Source organism: Rhinichthys klamathensis, unplaced genomic scaffold (genome assembly GCF_029890125.1).
Source record: "Rhinichthys klamathensis goyatoka isolate OS25496 unplaced genomic scaffold, OSU_Roscu_1.1 h1tg000631l_1, whole genome shotgun sequence".
NCBI lineage: Eukaryota > Metazoa > Chordata > Actinopteri > Cypriniformes > Leuciscidae > Rhinichthys > Rhinichthys klamathensis.
In genome coordinates, this window is record NW_026607078.1 from 955,319 (window position 1) to 972,257 (window position 16,939).

Sequence of the window (16,939 nt, forward strand, 5' to 3'; positions counted from 1 at the left end):
AAGAAAATAGTTGAAATGTTCTGTGATAATTGAGCTAAAGTTATATGATGCAAGTAACCCAGAACATACTTTTAATTCAAGTGTGATAAATATGCTTTCATTTTGATATAATTTCACTAATTGTTTATAATGCACTTATATTGGATTGAATTGCATTGTATTATGCTTACATGCAACTCTTTTATATTCCCACAAAAGCATATCTTAAACATTTACTTTCCATCTTCCTCAGTCTAAACAGGCCCAGAAAGATTCTTCATCTCAGCCCACAGAAAAAGTTGGTCAAACTGTGAATGAAAAGCTTCCTACATCCCAGCGCAAAAAACGAGTCTTCTCAGAGCAGGAGGAGAAAGATGTTTGCAATGAGGATGTCATCCAAACCAAGGTCAGTATGCAACCAGCTTTTGGTAATATAACTTGGTTCTTAAACCCTTACTAAGCCTAGTAGCAATAAGTATTATCTTATACCACTTTCTTTGATTGTCATCTGTTTGTCTCAGTCTACTCTAAGAAACTGGCCATAAACATTTTTATATACAGTGCTTTTTCTATACACTTTAGAAACCCTGCCTTCAACAAAAAGATGAGAAGATGGAAACAAGAAGGAGAAAGGACAATATTGAGGAAGATGACACTAACAAAGACACTACCAGGTCTGTCTGTTTTCTACTTTGATTATGCCTACTTGTTGCGCACCAGAAATGAGGGATTGAATGAACTAGGGATGTGCACGAATTTTCGAATATTCGATCTGTAATTATTATTAGAAAAATAAAATACTATTCCAATTTTACTACGTTGCTTTGCTGGCCGTGAATCCATAGCCGCGTTTCCACTGCCGGGCCAGGGCTAACAGCGAGCCGAGCCAGTGGCCTCGGGCCTCAAGCACCGGGCTTGCGTTTCCACTAACGGGCCAGTAGCCCCTCAGCGCTGCCCTAAACCCCGCCCCTAACACGCCTTTCTGGATCAAACGTCATACAACCCAACCCATTTCAGCGGGTATTATGAATTTATTTATTTTTTAAGTTAGGAAGATGGCATGTATATTAACTCACTGGCCGTGGCTGCAGCCTGCAATAGTGTCCAGATTGTCTCGCGAGTCGTCACTAACAGAGGGACGGTGACCCAGCACACCATCCATCAAGTCGAACCATGGAATTTGGAAAGTTCCTTCTCTGAGCTCCGTTTTGTCCATTGTGCGTTTGAATCGCCTTGTACAATACTGCGCCTGCAATTTTTTTTTTTCCTGAACTTGAAGCGTTGCTCGCTGAATGCTTAGCTTAGAAAGTTCAGCATCGATGTATATAACGTCTTCGTTTCTTCACACGCCGTCAAATTGACGTTGTACCCTTTCTTCTGGCCAAATGCTCAGAAGAGCTTTGGTATCTTCGACAGCTATTTGGTATCAAATAGCTACCGTTATTTGACGGTAGCTATTTGATCACATAATGTTGTCGTCTGCCTCGCGAAGTTTGGAATTACTTGAAAATGATCTTACTAAATGGAATTACTTTTGATCAAATTAATTAATTAATCTGAGTTATAATATCATCACCACAATGAGAAATCACATGAAATCCAAACAGTCGAATGAGGAAAGGCAGCTGTCCAACACTGCATCACGGCTGCAGGTGAGCGCAGCTGGACCCCGCGTGATCCGAAATGATAACTTATCTTATAGCAAAATGATTTTGAGACATATACTTCCTTTAAGTTTCGTTGAGGGAGACCGGTTTAAGAACAGAAAACGCAAAGTGCTGTTAGAAACTTAGAACACCGTTATCTTTGTGTCTCTGAAACGTCTGTCAGCAAAGCGCCTTTTCTCACTCGAGCATAAAATTGCTGGCGGCACCCCTGCATGTGGATATTGTTTTTCTCAATATAAACGTGAAACAATATAAACACGATAATCATATGCTGATTCGAGTGTGTGTGTACGTTCTGTACGATATCTGGTGCAATCGCTTTATTAGGTGTTTTTGTCCCGTTCGTGCTGCTTGAGCATTCTTTTATTAATGCTTTTGTTTTTTATATTTTTTGTTTACACATAGGTCTACTGTTTAATGTTTTCAACTAAAAGAAAACTTTAACATATATTGTAAGCTTGTTTTGTATATTGCCTAATTGTAAGCTTGTTCAGAAATGGTGACAAAAACGTTTAAAAAAAATGAACTTAAAAAATAACGTCTTTTTCGTTAAAAGTCATTTAAATAAACGAATATTCGATTTTTATGAGCCCGAATATTCGAATGCAATATTTTTGAAAAATGCCCATCCCTAGAATGAACACTTTACTAAGCAGGTAAAAAGGGATGGACAGGCATCTAGAGCTGCTGTACATCCAATCTTTGTTGCATTAATTTCCTATTATCACTGTAAAGCTGCTTTGAAACAATCTGTATATTGTAAAATGCGCTATATAAATGATGGTGACTTGACTAGATCCAAACTTCAGTTTGGTTGGAGGGTGAGATAAAATATGGTCATTATGAGGTGGTTTAAGATGAAAGCATGTGATTTTACAGTTGTAAGGTCTTCATTTACAGTGTGAAGTTGGTGAAATGTTTGGGCTGCTCAAGTACTTGTATAGCCTATTTTTTTAACCCAGGAAATGCATACAATTTTTTATCTTGTCACGTGGAAATAATTCATTGTACCTCTACTGTAGAAATGTGCAATAACCAATTATTTGAAGACAAAAATGAACAGAACAGTGTTTATGCTGTCTATGCTACAAATAGCTTGTTTATAATTAGGGCTGGGTGATAAATCGATATAAAAAAAATATATCGATATATTTTACAATTTTAAATCGATATAGTTCAAATATGCGCTGTGATCCTTGCTCCAAGCAAGCTGCTGACCCGGAGCTCTCCGCGCGTGAAACTGCGCGCTGCAGAAGCCCCAGCCGCAAGCCATCGACAACCCGAAACGGTGTTTCCGCTACATTCATTCTGCCGTGGTGGGCCGACACACCAAACATCCTCTCGCCACGGCTGCAGCTTCTCAGTGAGGTCCGATATTGTGCAGAATGTGCACACTATTGTTTTATTGTTAAGCCCCACTAAAGGCATAAAAAATATTGTAACGCACCATCAAGTTTTCGTGCACTATATTCCAAGACTTCTAAAGTCATTCGATTGCATAATGTGATGTAAAAATTTATATTTAAGTCGTTAAGTTAAAGTTAATGGAAACTCATCTCTCCTCAGTCATTCTTCATTCAGCATTCAAACAGCATGTCGCGTTCGGTTACGACAGTAACACGACGACACTCTCTTCAAGATCAATGTTCCCACTCTTATACTTTATTTGTAGATAAATGTCTATGGTTTGCATAAAATGACTTTATCTTGCTGGAGTTTATAGCGCTTTCTAAATCATATTCCTTTCTCCCGGGTGTGTGTTAGATTACAGCACTGGAATAGAGAGCGCTATGAATTGTTCTTCATGCGCACTGTAACTGAAATTTAAAACTGTTAAAAGAAAAGGCTCAATAAACTGTTGCATAGATATAATATACTAAGCATCAAATATCTCTTCGTTTTGTGCTTAATTTTTTTAATGTGAAGCGCTGCACGCTGTGACTTCGCGTTGCTTCAAGTGCATCATTTTGTGCACGGGATGCGCATAATCGTTTTGCCGCTCTAAATTGGAGCCTTTCATATTATAATACTTTATAATATGAATGGCGAGGTTTAAACACCTGGGGCAAGGGGGCGTGTCAATATCACTAGCTGCGTTTACATGGACACTTATAATCGGATTGACGGTTCAATCGGACTAAAAACCCTTCATGTAAACACCTTAATCGATCCGATTGAGCTCGATCCGATTGAAATTTCGATCGGATTGAAAGGGGTGGTTTACTCCTTTTGTAATCCGATCGAGAGAACATGTAAACACTTGATCGGATTGAAAACCGAAACTAAAAGGACTGCGCATGTGCAATGACGTTGAAATAGCGTAATGACGTATGACGCGCGGAACGAGCTGTTCTTCCTGTTGAATAAAGTGAATATAAATGAGTGTTCCGTTATTAAAAAATTCTCATTTCACTCAGCGTCTGTGAAGTGAAGCAGGACAACGTCCCACCAGTGCTTGTTTCAGATTATCATCCATGCTCGACTGGTTTTGGGCGCGGGGTTTTACTGCGTGATCAATAAGCAGCACGGCAAAACGGTTCATGCTCATCGTCTCCAAATCATGACCAGAGACAGATAAATATTAAGTCTGCTGTTTAAAAAAAATAAAGAACCAATAGAGGAGAATAGTTATGCGCGAACAGCGGCATATTCGTGCAGAGTGCGCATGTCAAAAAATCAATTCCGATTTGAATCTTGTGACATAAACGCGCACATCAACCCGATTACTTTATTCATAGTTCAAGCTGCAGTCCGTAGCTTTTCCTCTTTGTCGCCATCTCTCTGTTCGAAATCTGTAACTGCAGTGATTCGCGGAATTATCATCTTTACGTGGGTTGTAAATCGGCATGAAACAGCGCGGATGAACACAGTGCTTGAGGCGAGTGCTGTTGTCACCGCGCTGTGTGGATACTGTCATACAGAATTACAGATTCACTTTTTGAAAGTTTGACCAACATAAGAATTTTCATAAGAAAATGTCTTCTGAACAAGTAAAATCCATTTTTGTTCTGACCAACTAAGGGGGAAAAAGCATTCGACATGATAAGCTTCGTTAGATTTAATCAACACGATTTACAGCAACCGTGCAAATTATAGCCTACTTTGTTCTCAAATTGTTCATGTTAACAACATCAGCATTGCGTGACTAATGTTAAATTTAATGTGTTTTATGGTTACCTGTGTAGTACAGAATTCATATTCTCCATAATAGCAAAATGAAAAAGGCACAACAAAGGAAACTCCATAACTGTGTGAATTAAGAAAACGTACTGTTACACGATTGAACTATTGAAATGTCTTACTTGTTCAGCAGAAAAAAGCCGTCTCTTCTTCCGTTTCGAACCCCTTCAAAACACGGAGTTCACGCACTTTTCAAAAGCCCCGCCGATGTTTAAATCCTTGTGTTCGCATGAGACGGTTTCTTTCTCTTTCTCTAGCCACCTTAAATCCGAAGTACGAAGTCTTTTGGGTTTTATAACTGCTGAATCTCCAGTTGACACTGATGATTGTTGTTTGGATCTTTCTGGATGCCATAATTATATATTGTTATCATATTGTTATTTGAACAGCTGAGCATTTAATTATGAAACAGGTGAAGAAACCTGTTTATTATTTATTCATTTGATTTTGCACCTGTTCACTGAAATAGCCGGTTTCAATAAAACTAGGCTACTTGTGACGTCATATTTGGCTTTGACTTTGACTGAACATTTGCTCTCACTTTGCGGAAAAAATATCAGGATATATATCGTATATCGATATTCGACCTAAATATATCGGGATATGACTTTTGGTCCATATCGCCCAGCCCTATTTATAATTGTCTTAGTTTGCACGGATTTGCACATTGCTGTTTTCCACACTTCACAAAAGAGCTGCATGATTTTGTTTTAAATAGATCACAATTATCTCGAGGTTCTGACAAAATATTAATTGATGCAGTTTATTTTAAAATATTTGTAAAAAACAGCTGAAATGAATTATTTGATGAGTTACTCATAAAAGTATTTGTTTCATTACTGGATTAATCAGTGTTTTTGAATTAATCTCTTATGAAAAAAAAATTTTTTAGCAGTCACTTGTTGCCACCTACTGGTGTAACAATGTAATTGATACAATCTTTGTTTGAAGCTATTTTCAAAAGGTGATTTATTCTAATTTGATCACTACCTTAGACATCAGTGTTTATATCCAACTATAAATGTTTATCCCAGTACTTCTGTGATAATTTGAATTATGGTAACAATTGGAATTGGAATAAGATTGCTTCAGTTTTTGAATCTAGATCACAATCTTTTAATGATTAATCTTGCAGCTCTCTACTTCAGATATTAAATGCATCACCGGCTTTGTAGCATGGAACAGAATTTTAGACCATAGAATTTCATGTTTTTTATGTACTAATAAAGAAACCAAATACAACGTATATACAACTAGAAAACACAACTTATCGAACTAAGAAAGAGAGCAACATTATCTAACAACTTATATAACTCCATTTTGTATTTTGCTACGAAACTGAAGATTTAATAAAATAAAATAAATCAGCGTGTCATTTTTGAACAGCTTGTTTTACATGTTCGAACAAACCGATTCACCGTCCTCAAACGATTTGGACTTTCCAAGGCGATACAATACAACACCAAAGTTTTGCACTGTTTTGAACAGTTGCTATTGCGCTACTAATGTAGTTAAGTTAGTAGCGTCGCTAGCTTGTTTGTTCCTCCCCAAAACGGCACGTAACTTTACTAGTTTATTTTAAGAGCGCGTTGTTGAGGTATGTGTGGATTACTGACAGGCAATCAGTGTGGCTGCCTCTCGGCCGGTGATAATGGGGTCCTGCTGCAGTGAGTCTCGCGCACCTCCCTTTCTCTCATCCAAACATGGCTTTACTGCGCGTTTGACCAATAACACGGGGCTCAAGGTGGCCCGTTAGCTTTGGACGAGCGTTTTTCAATGAATTCGCGAAGTCCCGTCCGTTTGTAGTCATTAGGGAGGCGCTGATAGGTGCGTGATCTCACTGTGCATTGTGCTGCTCATCGGGGAGGAAAGAGAAGATGCTCAGCGCTACGCGCATGTACTCGCGTCTCCCACAATGCGGCGGAGCGTTGTTTGTCTTATGCATCTTTATGTGCTAGCGATATGTTAGTATCAGGGCGCACTTTATTTGAATCGACTAGTATTTATGATAGTTTTGTCGGCCGTTCGAACGATCTAAAAGGGAATGAGAGTAAAGCAGTGACGCCTCGCCACGCGTGTCACTCCACTTTGCGGGATGAGCTCTGATATGTAGCTTCCAGCTTTAATTTAAACGGTCAATGATAAACTGTATTAGCAAGGTTATATAGATAACCCAGAATCCCTGATCCTTCTTTCTGGAGCTCTTGTTTGTTGTTAAAGCAGGCCTGTAATTGTTGCGAGTGTTTGTAGAGGTGATTGATCAATCTCTGTTTTGGCGGTAGTGGATATTGTAGGGTTTACAATACTCATGTGTGTTTCAGGATACACTGTTTCTTTTTAGGTATCTAAAATTATCATCTTTTCCCCCCACATCTGGAATTGACAGTGAATCTGACTGAGCAGATTAGGAACGTGTTCTTTTTAAGGTGTAACTTAAAGGGACAGTTCACCCAAAAATCGAAATGATGTCATCATTTATTCACTCTCATGTTTTAACCTGCATGACTTTTTTCTTACATGGAACAAAAGATGAGATGTTAGGCAGAATATTAACTCCAGTCACCATGCACTTTTCATTGCATACAATGAAAGTGAATGGTGACTGAGACTGTCTAACATCTCCTTTTGTGTTGAGGGTGAGTAAATGACTTCTCATTCCTTTAAATTCCAAAAACACCTTTACTGTGGGGGCTTTTTACTGTGGCTTTTGCTAATTTTAATGACTTATAATATTTACATACCACATTTCCCCCTGTTCTCTTTGCTCCTGTCTTTCTTAGAAGTGAGGTGAAGGAGGCTGTCATGGCGGAGCCTGAGAAGGTTCCAGAGGGCAGTGAGGAGGTAAGAGTGCAGAGTGCTAGGCTGACCCATCTCTACCGTTCGGCAGATATCCTCCACATAAAGAGGCAAACAACATTTTATAAAGGGCTGTCACCCTTCCCCCTTATTCAATCCAAATTAATTATTACAGGTATATGCAGGCATTACTAAGCACTTGCATGTAGTTAAAATATGGTCACATTCTAATTTAGAAGCTCTGTTTTGTTTGTCCTCTTTGTGGTCACAGATGATGTTTTGTGAACCTTTGCTGAATCTGTCATAGACAGAAACAGCAGGGGGCACTCTGTCACTTTGGCTAATGTTTAAAACCCCCTTGATTGCTTTGTTGTAAAGGTGCTCATGACTCTTCCATTGCCCTTATTGGTACCTGCATACAACTACTACTACTTCTACTACAGCACCTGTTCCACTGTCTCCAAGTGCCATGGCTTTACCTGATAAGCCTTGAGTCTGCTCTGAAGTGCAACACACCTGGCAAAAATGGCCACATTTCCAGAATGGCGTTGGCTGGAAGCATCTGTTGATTGGACTGATAATGAAAGGCTGTGTAATGTGGGTTTGACGAATCGCTGAGTGTCTCATGAGCCTGTGTCAGTTTGGCTCAAGATGGCGGCAAGTGTGGAAAAGTTGTAAGAAACCGTAAGCGGATACATGGACTTCTTTCAGGACTGTTTGATGTGACTTTGTTTGCTTTAAATGGAGACGCTTTCCAGTGATTGTTCCAGTTGCTCGCTATATCATGGGACTAGTTTTTCTGTTTATCCTGCAAAGAAAACATGTTTTCTTAATTCCCAAGGAAACGTTGGACTCTTATCATTGCACTACTGCCTTGACGGCTGGATGTGCCGGATTTTACAGCTTTCTCATTTTCCTGTGGACTATCACAATCAAACTTAACTGTTAGTTTGAAAATGGACTCTGTTTTGTGGCTGCTTGACTGAAACCCCTTCATTCAGCCTGAACAGACAAAACCATGTGCAATTGTGGAGCTTCACAAATATATCGGACGAGAGATTGAAGTGCCTTGGCAATCTAAAAACATTTCGCAGCAGTTTGTTTGAAAGACTCCACTTACGTTCCAGTTTCATGCCAATACGATGGACTTAAAAAAAGACACTCAGAGCCTCGCAAACTCTACGCACGTTGTTCTACGTGAGCTCTTCTGCCATCCAGCTCTCAGATCTCTGCCCAAACTTCCCAGCCTTCTTTCATTGGACTGTTGTTTCCTAGATACAGTACATACAGACGTGCGATTGGGCCATTCCCTACCCAGTGAAGAACATGTCAATGGTACCGGGAAATAAGTAGTCATTCTCCATTTTCTACTTTAAACATTTTGCCTAGACAATGCAAATATTTGCCCAGACTCCCTGGTAACCCTAAAATGGAGCTATTGACTACAGGATAAAGAGTAGATGTTTATATGTGATTCTGGACCACAAAACCAGTCACATGGGTCAATTTTTTCTGAATAAATAAGCTTTCCATTGATGTATGGTTGGTTAGGATAGGACACTATTTGACCGAGATAAAACTATTTGAAAATCTGGAATCTGAGGGTGCAAAAAAAATCTAAACATTGAGAAAATCGCCTTTAAAGTTGTCCATTTATGTTTGTGATTTTGCTGCATTCACTCACAAAAATAAATGTTTTATATATTTACGGTAGGATATTAACAAAAATATCTTCATGGAACCTGATCTTAAACTTAATATCCTAATGATTTTTGGCATAAAAGAAAAATCGATAATTTTGACCCATACAGTGTATTGTTGGCTATTGCCACAAATATACCCGTGGGACATGTGACTGTTTTTGTGATCCAGGGTCACATATGTAAGGCCACTTCAGAGCTAATGTAAAGCAGTGCTTTATTTTAATTCCACATTACAGTAACTACCTAAAAGGATATTTCAACCCGAGGGGTGATAGATAACTGCAGCATAGCCTTTAAGAAAGTATTTTGGGGTAAGAGAGGACAAGACCGCATCTTCAGAGCAGAAATAGACCTTTGAAATAGTCAGAAGACCTCTAACCACATAAAGAACATGTACACAGTGTGTGTGTGTATACTGTGACTGAAGAGGCGGTCTTTCCTAATAGATTTCCTTTTATTTCTTTAATCGATTACTTGTTGATGGCTCATTCTATTTTGGTCTATATTTGTCATTCAGTCTTATTATCTCCCTCATGCACATGCACATTCCCCCCCCCCCACTGTGAACCTGTTGGTTTTCCCTATTTATTCTATCCATCTCACCTTTTCCCCTGGCTTGGATGTGTTTATTCTCTTTCAGAGCACCACGCTAAAGACCTTCTCGGCCCGAAAGATTTCTCTCGGCAGTAAGTATTTCCACAGGTTTCCCCTTGAGTGATTAATTTGGATAGATCTTTCACTGTATTCACTGTTGGAATAGTTTTTGGTTGGTAAGACTTTTAAGAAAAATTCTCAGCAGGGACGCATTTATTTAATCAAAAATACAGTACAAACGTTTAAAGTAAAATTATTGCTATTTAAAAAAGTATTTTTTTCTATTTTTATATAATTTATTCATGTAATGGCAAAGCTGAATTTTGAGCAGCCTTTACTTTAGTCTTCATCATTCTAATATGTTGATTTAGTGCTCAAAAATGTTTCTTATTATGTAAATGTTGAAAACAGTTCTTCTACTTAAAAGGATAGTTCACCCAAAAATGAAAATGACTCACCCTGTTAATTTACTCACCCTCAGGCCATCCATGATGTAGGTGTCTTTCCCCCCCCTTTTTTTCAGTAGAACAGTAAAGAAACTGTGGTCCTTTGTGATTTCATAAAATACAAGTCAATGGCTATCGTTAATTTTAAGGTGTCAAAATAACATATACAGGCAAAACAAAATGAACACCTGTGGCTCCTGACGATACATTGAGGTCTTATGAAGGCGAAATGATCCGTCTGTGCAAGAGGCTGAATATTATTTACAACATTATTACCTGTAACCCACAGCCTTGGCAAACGGTCCTGAGCGTGTTCACGGCACTATGGAGCGTAAGCTTCCTGTCGCATTATTTCCTGTCCACTAAAATTTTCTAATTTTCATTTTTGGGTGAATTATCCCTTTAATGTTTTTGTTGAAACCTTGATCATTTTTGTAAAGATTCTTTGAATAGAATGTTCAAAAGAACAGCATTTATTTGCTAGTGGAAAGCATTAACAAAATTATAAATGTCTTTTTGTTTTTGAGCAATTTAATGCATCCCTGCTTAATACAAAAAAATAAATAAATACAAAAATCTCACTAACCCAAAACTTTTAAACAGTAGTGTATGATTTGACAAGAGTTTTAATAACACACAATGTTTATAAGTTTGAAATAAATAAAAAATGGCTATATGCTTGCTATCTTCAGGCAGCAAACCGTCTCCTGGGGTGGTGAGTTCGGAAGGGGAAGCGGAGACCGCAAGCGGTGCTAGTGCTGGCAGGAAGAGAAGATGGGGCTCCAGTACAGCTGTCACTGCCAAGAAACCCTCCATCAGTATCACCACAGACTCTTTGAAGGTCAGAGAAATATAAAATAAAAATGAGTTTGAAAGATTATTTAATGCAGAAAAATGTCTCTCCCAAAAGTCTATTCCTGTCTTGCTTCATTGGATGAACAGTGAACGGTGCCATAATGCAATCCTCACTCTTTACAGTCTTTAATACCAGACATCAAGCCTAGCTTGGGTCAAGAGGCTGTGTTAGACCTGCATCCAGAGGAGATTCATCTCTCTGGGGAAGACGAAGGAGGAGAGAGGGGTGACCAAGAGCTGAAAATTAGACGAACTGTAACACAGGTGTGTGTTGTCCTTCTGCTGTAAGTGAAAGTGTGTTTGATTGCTTACATGTGTTGGAATAACATTTTGGTAAACACAACAGGTTGTGCCCTCTGACACACAAGAGAATGGACAGAAAGAAACCAAAAGAAGTGAACATGAGGATGAGGAAGAAAGAAGTGAAGGGCGGGATAGACTTAACCAGGAGGAAAAAATGGAAGGCTCCAATCAGGTTTCCATGGAGACAGAGCCGTTGTCCCCTTGGCCAGATGTAGATATGAAGACAGGTGAGAATTACAGAAGGAACCAATTCAAATTTATTAGGGTGCTCCGATTGTCATTATTGGTTGATAATTGTTTTATATAATTTGATCAGTGGTTTTTATAAAGGCTGTTCAGATGACGCAAAACTCGCAAGACAATTTTTTTTAAATTAACTTAGCTTTTAAAGGAGGGGGATCTTGAGTAATTGTCTCTGTATGTTGGAACGATAATGTTATTGGCTATTTGTGTTTAGGCATGTTAAAGGGTCACTTCACCCATTTGCATTAAGGTTTGTATTGTTAGAAACCCAGTCATATGTTATAATGATGGTGGAATTTTGCTTGTTTTTTTTCTGAGATGGGAGAAAAAAGGATTTAAGTGTTTTACTTCCGTCCTATCGTGACGTAAATATCGTCATTTTGCGTCACGATAGGACGGAAGATAAATTTCATTGCATATTAAGAAAACTACAGCCTTTAGCTCATTATTATTCAAGGGCGTGGGACCCACTCACCCCACCGGCCTATTACAGATCAGTGGGTGGGACTAAACCTGAAGAAACTAAACTATTAATCCGCCATCTTGCTTGGAAGACAGCAAGCTAAGCTAACAAGCGCTCAAGGAGTTAGATTTATCATAATGCCTGTTTTTACGACACACGATATGGAAGACGAGGATTTTGAAAATCTTTTGCTCGAAACTGATGTTCGTGGCTATTTAAACGAGCCACAATATAGTGAAGAGCAGCTGAGGCTGATGGAGGAACAGGAGGCGGACGAGGAGCCCGGGCTGGCTCGAGCTGGGCGGACTGCTGGTCCCTGTGCTCTCGCTGTGCGCTACGGACACAGATAGAGTCCGTCTGCTGTAGAGAATTTCAACGATGGCAATTTCTCCTGGACGAAATCTCTGAATCAGACGAGCACACGGACGTTTGTGTTGTGATGTGAACCATCCTCGTGTCGCACCGCATGTTCTGACTGAACCAGGTATCATGCAATAATTCACCATATAGAAAGAAATACAAACGAGGAGTAATTCGCTAATGAGTTTGCCAATGTAACGGGGTTCGTTGTTGTGGGAAGAATGAGGCGGGAACCGGCAAACATTTAAACATTTTAATAGTAAAATAAACAAATACAAAACAAAAGTATAAGCCAGCAGCCCCTCACTGCTGGCCACACACAACAGAAACAAAACACAACATAAAATCAGGCCTGTTCCTCACTCGATCTGCCCTGTCGTCGCTCCTCGTTTTATGCGTCCGCTCCTCGGTGAGAGACGCGAAAGAGACCGGTGCGTCTCACCGGTGTCGTTCATTATCACTCACGCCACCGGCCTCGCGCCGCTCTCACGTCCCTCGTCCTGCTCGCCACAGCCAACTAACTATACATTTTGTGTGAAATGAATTTCTAACTCTGGTGGCAGCTAACGTTAGCCTTGTAGACGGAAGAGTGATTTGTGATGTTTGCGCTGCTGTTCTGGATTAGTGGGAGTGGCTTGCGGAGCTGTGCAATGTGGTGCATTGTGGGAGTTGTTGTCTTACATACAAATGCGCCCAAAAGTTATTTTCTGTCTTTTCTCGGTCAAGAGGGCACCAAATTCAAAATTTCTTTTACATTTCGACTACATATATGACCCACTTTCAATAAAGATTAATGTTGAAATGGGTGAAGTGCTCCTTTAATTGTTATTGGTATTTTTATTATATTGCTCCTTAACTTTTATTATTTATTTACTTATACACTCTTCTAAAACAATTGTTAAGCACTATGGACAAAGTTGTTTTTGCCATATAAATAAGTTGAAATTGAAGTAAAATTGCTTCACTGCAGTTTTACCAGATGAGGTAGAACTCATCTGTTGTTTTTTTTTTTTTTTTTTTTGGGAGGGTGGGAGGTTGTGCATTTCTTTTTTCTTCATAGCGGTGCACTTTCGTTCCTCCCTAAAAACCCAAACTTAACATCCAAATCAGCTAAATCGGTGATTGTTGTAAAATATAGTTTACTGCTGCTAAACTGCAGGACATGCTCGATAATAAAGAGTTAATTAAACTGCAGTCATATACATTTGATTAGCCTACTTTCTGTTCATAAAGACTGTTTTATTATTTATTTATTTTATTACTACTAATTTCACTGGAAAGCTGTGTTTGTTAAACTCTTAAGCTGTTCCTAATCACCTCTAAGAGAGTTAATGGAACATGTTGCTTGCCAATAAATAAAAAGTTGTCAATTCATTTATACTTTCTAATCTTATCTTTCTTAAATTTCTTCTAATTTTAATGCTTAACATACATTGTTAAGAATAGCTAAATAACTGCCATGGGTCTATTTGAGGCCTTCTATTTATGTAGTAGTAGTATTTATTTCGGTGATCGGCCCCAAAAGTCCTGATCGGAGCACCCTTACAACTTTTAAGTGCAGTATTGTGAAATTTAAGTTTTGGATAGAAAAATCTGATATGGTGTTCTCAGCCTTTTCTCCTGTTTTTTCCCCCTGCTTAGTCGCTCCCAGTGACACACTAATTCGTCGTTCGATTAGTCAGCAAAAGTCGGGAGTGAGTATCACCATTGATGACCCGGTCCGCACAGCCAAACAACCCTCTCCTCCTCGTGGCAAGCTGTCTAACATTGTCCATGTCTGCAACCTGGTACGTATACACACACACACACACACACACACACACACACACACACACACACACATTGATGATTCTGGAAATGTTTTAATAAGCTAAAGATGCTACATGCATACAGTTTTAGCTGTGCCCGTGTCATTGTCCCAGGTTTAGTGACCTAAGACTTGCTTTGTGATGTTTCTAAGGTGAGGCCGTTTACCCTGGGGCAGCTGAAGGAGCTGTTGAACCGCACAGGGACTTTAGTGGAGGAAGGTTTCTGGATTGACAAGATAAAATCTCACTGTTACGTCACAGTAAGTCTCTTCCCTGCATCCCGCTGATTTGTTTCTTTTTTTCATACCTGCTTACCCTTTCACCATCTTTGCTTTCACTCAGTACTCAAATGCAGAAGAGGCGATGGCCACTCGTACAGCATTACACGGGGTTAAATGGCCCCAGAGTAACCCAAAGTTCCTCAGTGTTGACTTCTGCATGCAAGAGGAGGTTAGTTTTTTTTTTTTTCATCTGCTGAATTTTATATATATATATATATATATATATATATATATATATATATATATATATATATATATATATATATATATATATATATATATATATATATATATATATATATATATATATTTTATTTTTTATGTGAAAACTAATTCCCTTTCATTCCTGGTACATCTTATCAGGTGGACTTCCACAGGGGTTTGGGTCCAGCAGGAGAAAAGCCACCAGAGGAGCCCCGTGGGGCGGCAGCAGCTGGACCTGGCCGTCCGGTACCCCTGCCTCTCCTGCCGGAGCGTGACCAGTGGGCAGAACGAGAGAGGGAAATGGAAAGGAGGGAGAAATCGCGTGCAGAAAGGGAATGGGACAGAGATAAGGTGAGGGACTTCAGCAAACCCGGAGAGGAAGCTGGCGCCAGAAGATCACGTTCACGAGATCGTGAGAGGAGGCGCAAGGAAAGAGGGAAGAGCAAAGAGAGGAAAACCGATAAGAAGGGTGAGGAAAATTTTATCTTTTTTTGCAGTATAGTAAATTATTATTATTTGATATTTAAATAAATTAAAATAATACATGTTTTATTATTTGTTAATTTTTATTTAAATTTGTAAATATGTATTATATAAATTATACTTATTTAAATCGATTACCATTATTATTTGTAAACTTAAATATCTTAAATGTATATGTTGTATAAATATTTTATATTTATAATTATATATATAAAAAAAAAATCTTTTTAGAAAAAGGACCCGAAGAGCCACCCGCTAAACTGCTGGATGATCTCTTCCGCAAAACCAAAGCTGCTCCATGCATATACTGGCTCCCCCTCACTGAGGAGCAGGTACATTTCTTTGCACATTTTAGTTACTTATAAAGTGGCAACGGTAAGGGAAAAAACTGATTTGATAATACAGTGGTACTCATTACCCACCGCACTTTGAATTGCAGGCCGCACAGAGGGTAGCGGCTCGTGCCGAGCGCATGAGGGAAAGAGAGAAGAGGTGGAAGGAGATGGAAGAGGAGGATAAGAAACGTGAGGAGGAGCACCGGGAGAGGATGAAGACCAGCGGGGCAGCCGGAGGGGACACTGAGAGAGACCGAGACAGAGGTCGAGAGAGGGAGCGAGAGGGGGACAAACGGAAGGAGGGATATCGCAGGCCTGGCGGAAACAGTGCAAGCGGGAGCAGGAGGTCCCGAAGCCGCAGCGGCCCTCTGCCCAGAGATCGACGACGCTAGGAGAAGTCTGGAACAGTTCCGTTTGTAACCCCTGTTCTTGTATGTGCTGTAACAGCTCTATGCCTACCTTCCTGAGGACCAACTCAGACTTCATACAAACACACACATGCACACACACTCTGCGTAAAGACACACGGGTGCACACACACACATTGGGACCACGGTGGTGCTGTGTCTCCATATAGACTCGTCTCAATGTCTTTTGACTGGGCTTAAAGACTCCTGGTGTTCATTTCCCCTCCTCAGTGTTAATGGACTTCTGGTATAAGTGGGTCGGACTGCAAGACATTCTCCAGGTTTGGTGACGTCCTCTTTCTCCTTCAGTGTAACGTCAACACAGATCTGAAAGAGTGAAGCTGTGTTCAGAAAGAGATGCTCTGAAAGGCTTTAGTGTCACTTACATTTTCCTCTTCTGTTTTCCTCACATTCCTTGTATCCTTTTTCCCTTCTATTGTCTGCCTTTTATGACACCTTTGTTTTTACCAGGTTGCCATGGATAATGGGATGCATATTTAACCTTTTCACATTTGGTTTTTAAATTTTTTATTGTTTTAGCATAAAGCTTAATTTTGTTTTCTTTTAATTTTTTGTTTACTCCTGTAAGTGCTGAATGTACAAATAATAAAAAGGTTACATCTAAGGACTGGAAAAAAAGTTCTTTGTCAGTTCTTGTAGGTGGTCAACTTGGACCATTTATCTGGAGTTTATCTGCAGATTTGCGCTACATCTACACGTCTGTTATGTGTCTAGATCCCTCTGAATATAATCAGCTGAGCTGTGCACATGGCATGCACCCAATGCAGTTGACCCATGTCCCACTTTTATTTTCAAGTTTATTCAGCCACTT

General features: G+C 39.4%; 1 protein-coding gene across 2 annotated transcripts in view; it reads left to right on the top strand.

Annotated features, from left to right (window-relative positions):
- acin1a (apoptotic chromatin condensation inducer 1a) overlaps nucleotides 1–16,732 on the top strand; it is a 35,018-nt gene extending 18,286 nt beyond the window's left edge. Inside the window, exons 6-18 of one of the 2 annotated variants that reach the window (XM_056241164.1) lie at nucleotides 233–385; nucleotides 562–653; nucleotides 7,610–7,667; nucleotides 9,966–10,011; nucleotides 11,058–11,206; nucleotides 11,344–11,484; nucleotides 11,567–11,750; nucleotides 14,231–14,376; nucleotides 14,550–14,657; nucleotides 14,740–14,847; nucleotides 15,042–15,351; nucleotides 15,597–15,697; nucleotides 15,805–16,732. In XM_056241164.1, coding sequence (XP_056097139.1) covers nucleotides 233–385; nucleotides 562–653; nucleotides 7,610–7,667; nucleotides 9,966–10,011; nucleotides 11,058–11,206; nucleotides 11,344–11,484; nucleotides 11,567–11,750; nucleotides 14,231–14,376; nucleotides 14,550–14,657; nucleotides 14,740–14,847; nucleotides 15,042–15,351; nucleotides 15,597–15,697; nucleotides 15,805–16,092 — 1,884 coding nt within the window. In that variant the 3' untranslated portion in view covers nucleotides 16,093–16,732. Of the gene's footprint in view, nucleotides 1–232; nucleotides 386–561; nucleotides 654–7,606; nucleotides 7,668–9,965; nucleotides 10,012–11,057; nucleotides 11,207–11,343; nucleotides 11,485–11,566; nucleotides 11,751–14,230; nucleotides 14,377–14,549; nucleotides 14,658–14,739; nucleotides 14,848–15,041; nucleotides 15,352–15,596; nucleotides 15,698–15,804 lie in introns of both variants that reach the window. The other variant, XM_056241163.1, reaches the window with a different exon arrangement.
- The last annotated feature ends 207 nt before the right edge of the window (nucleotides 16,733–16,939 follow it).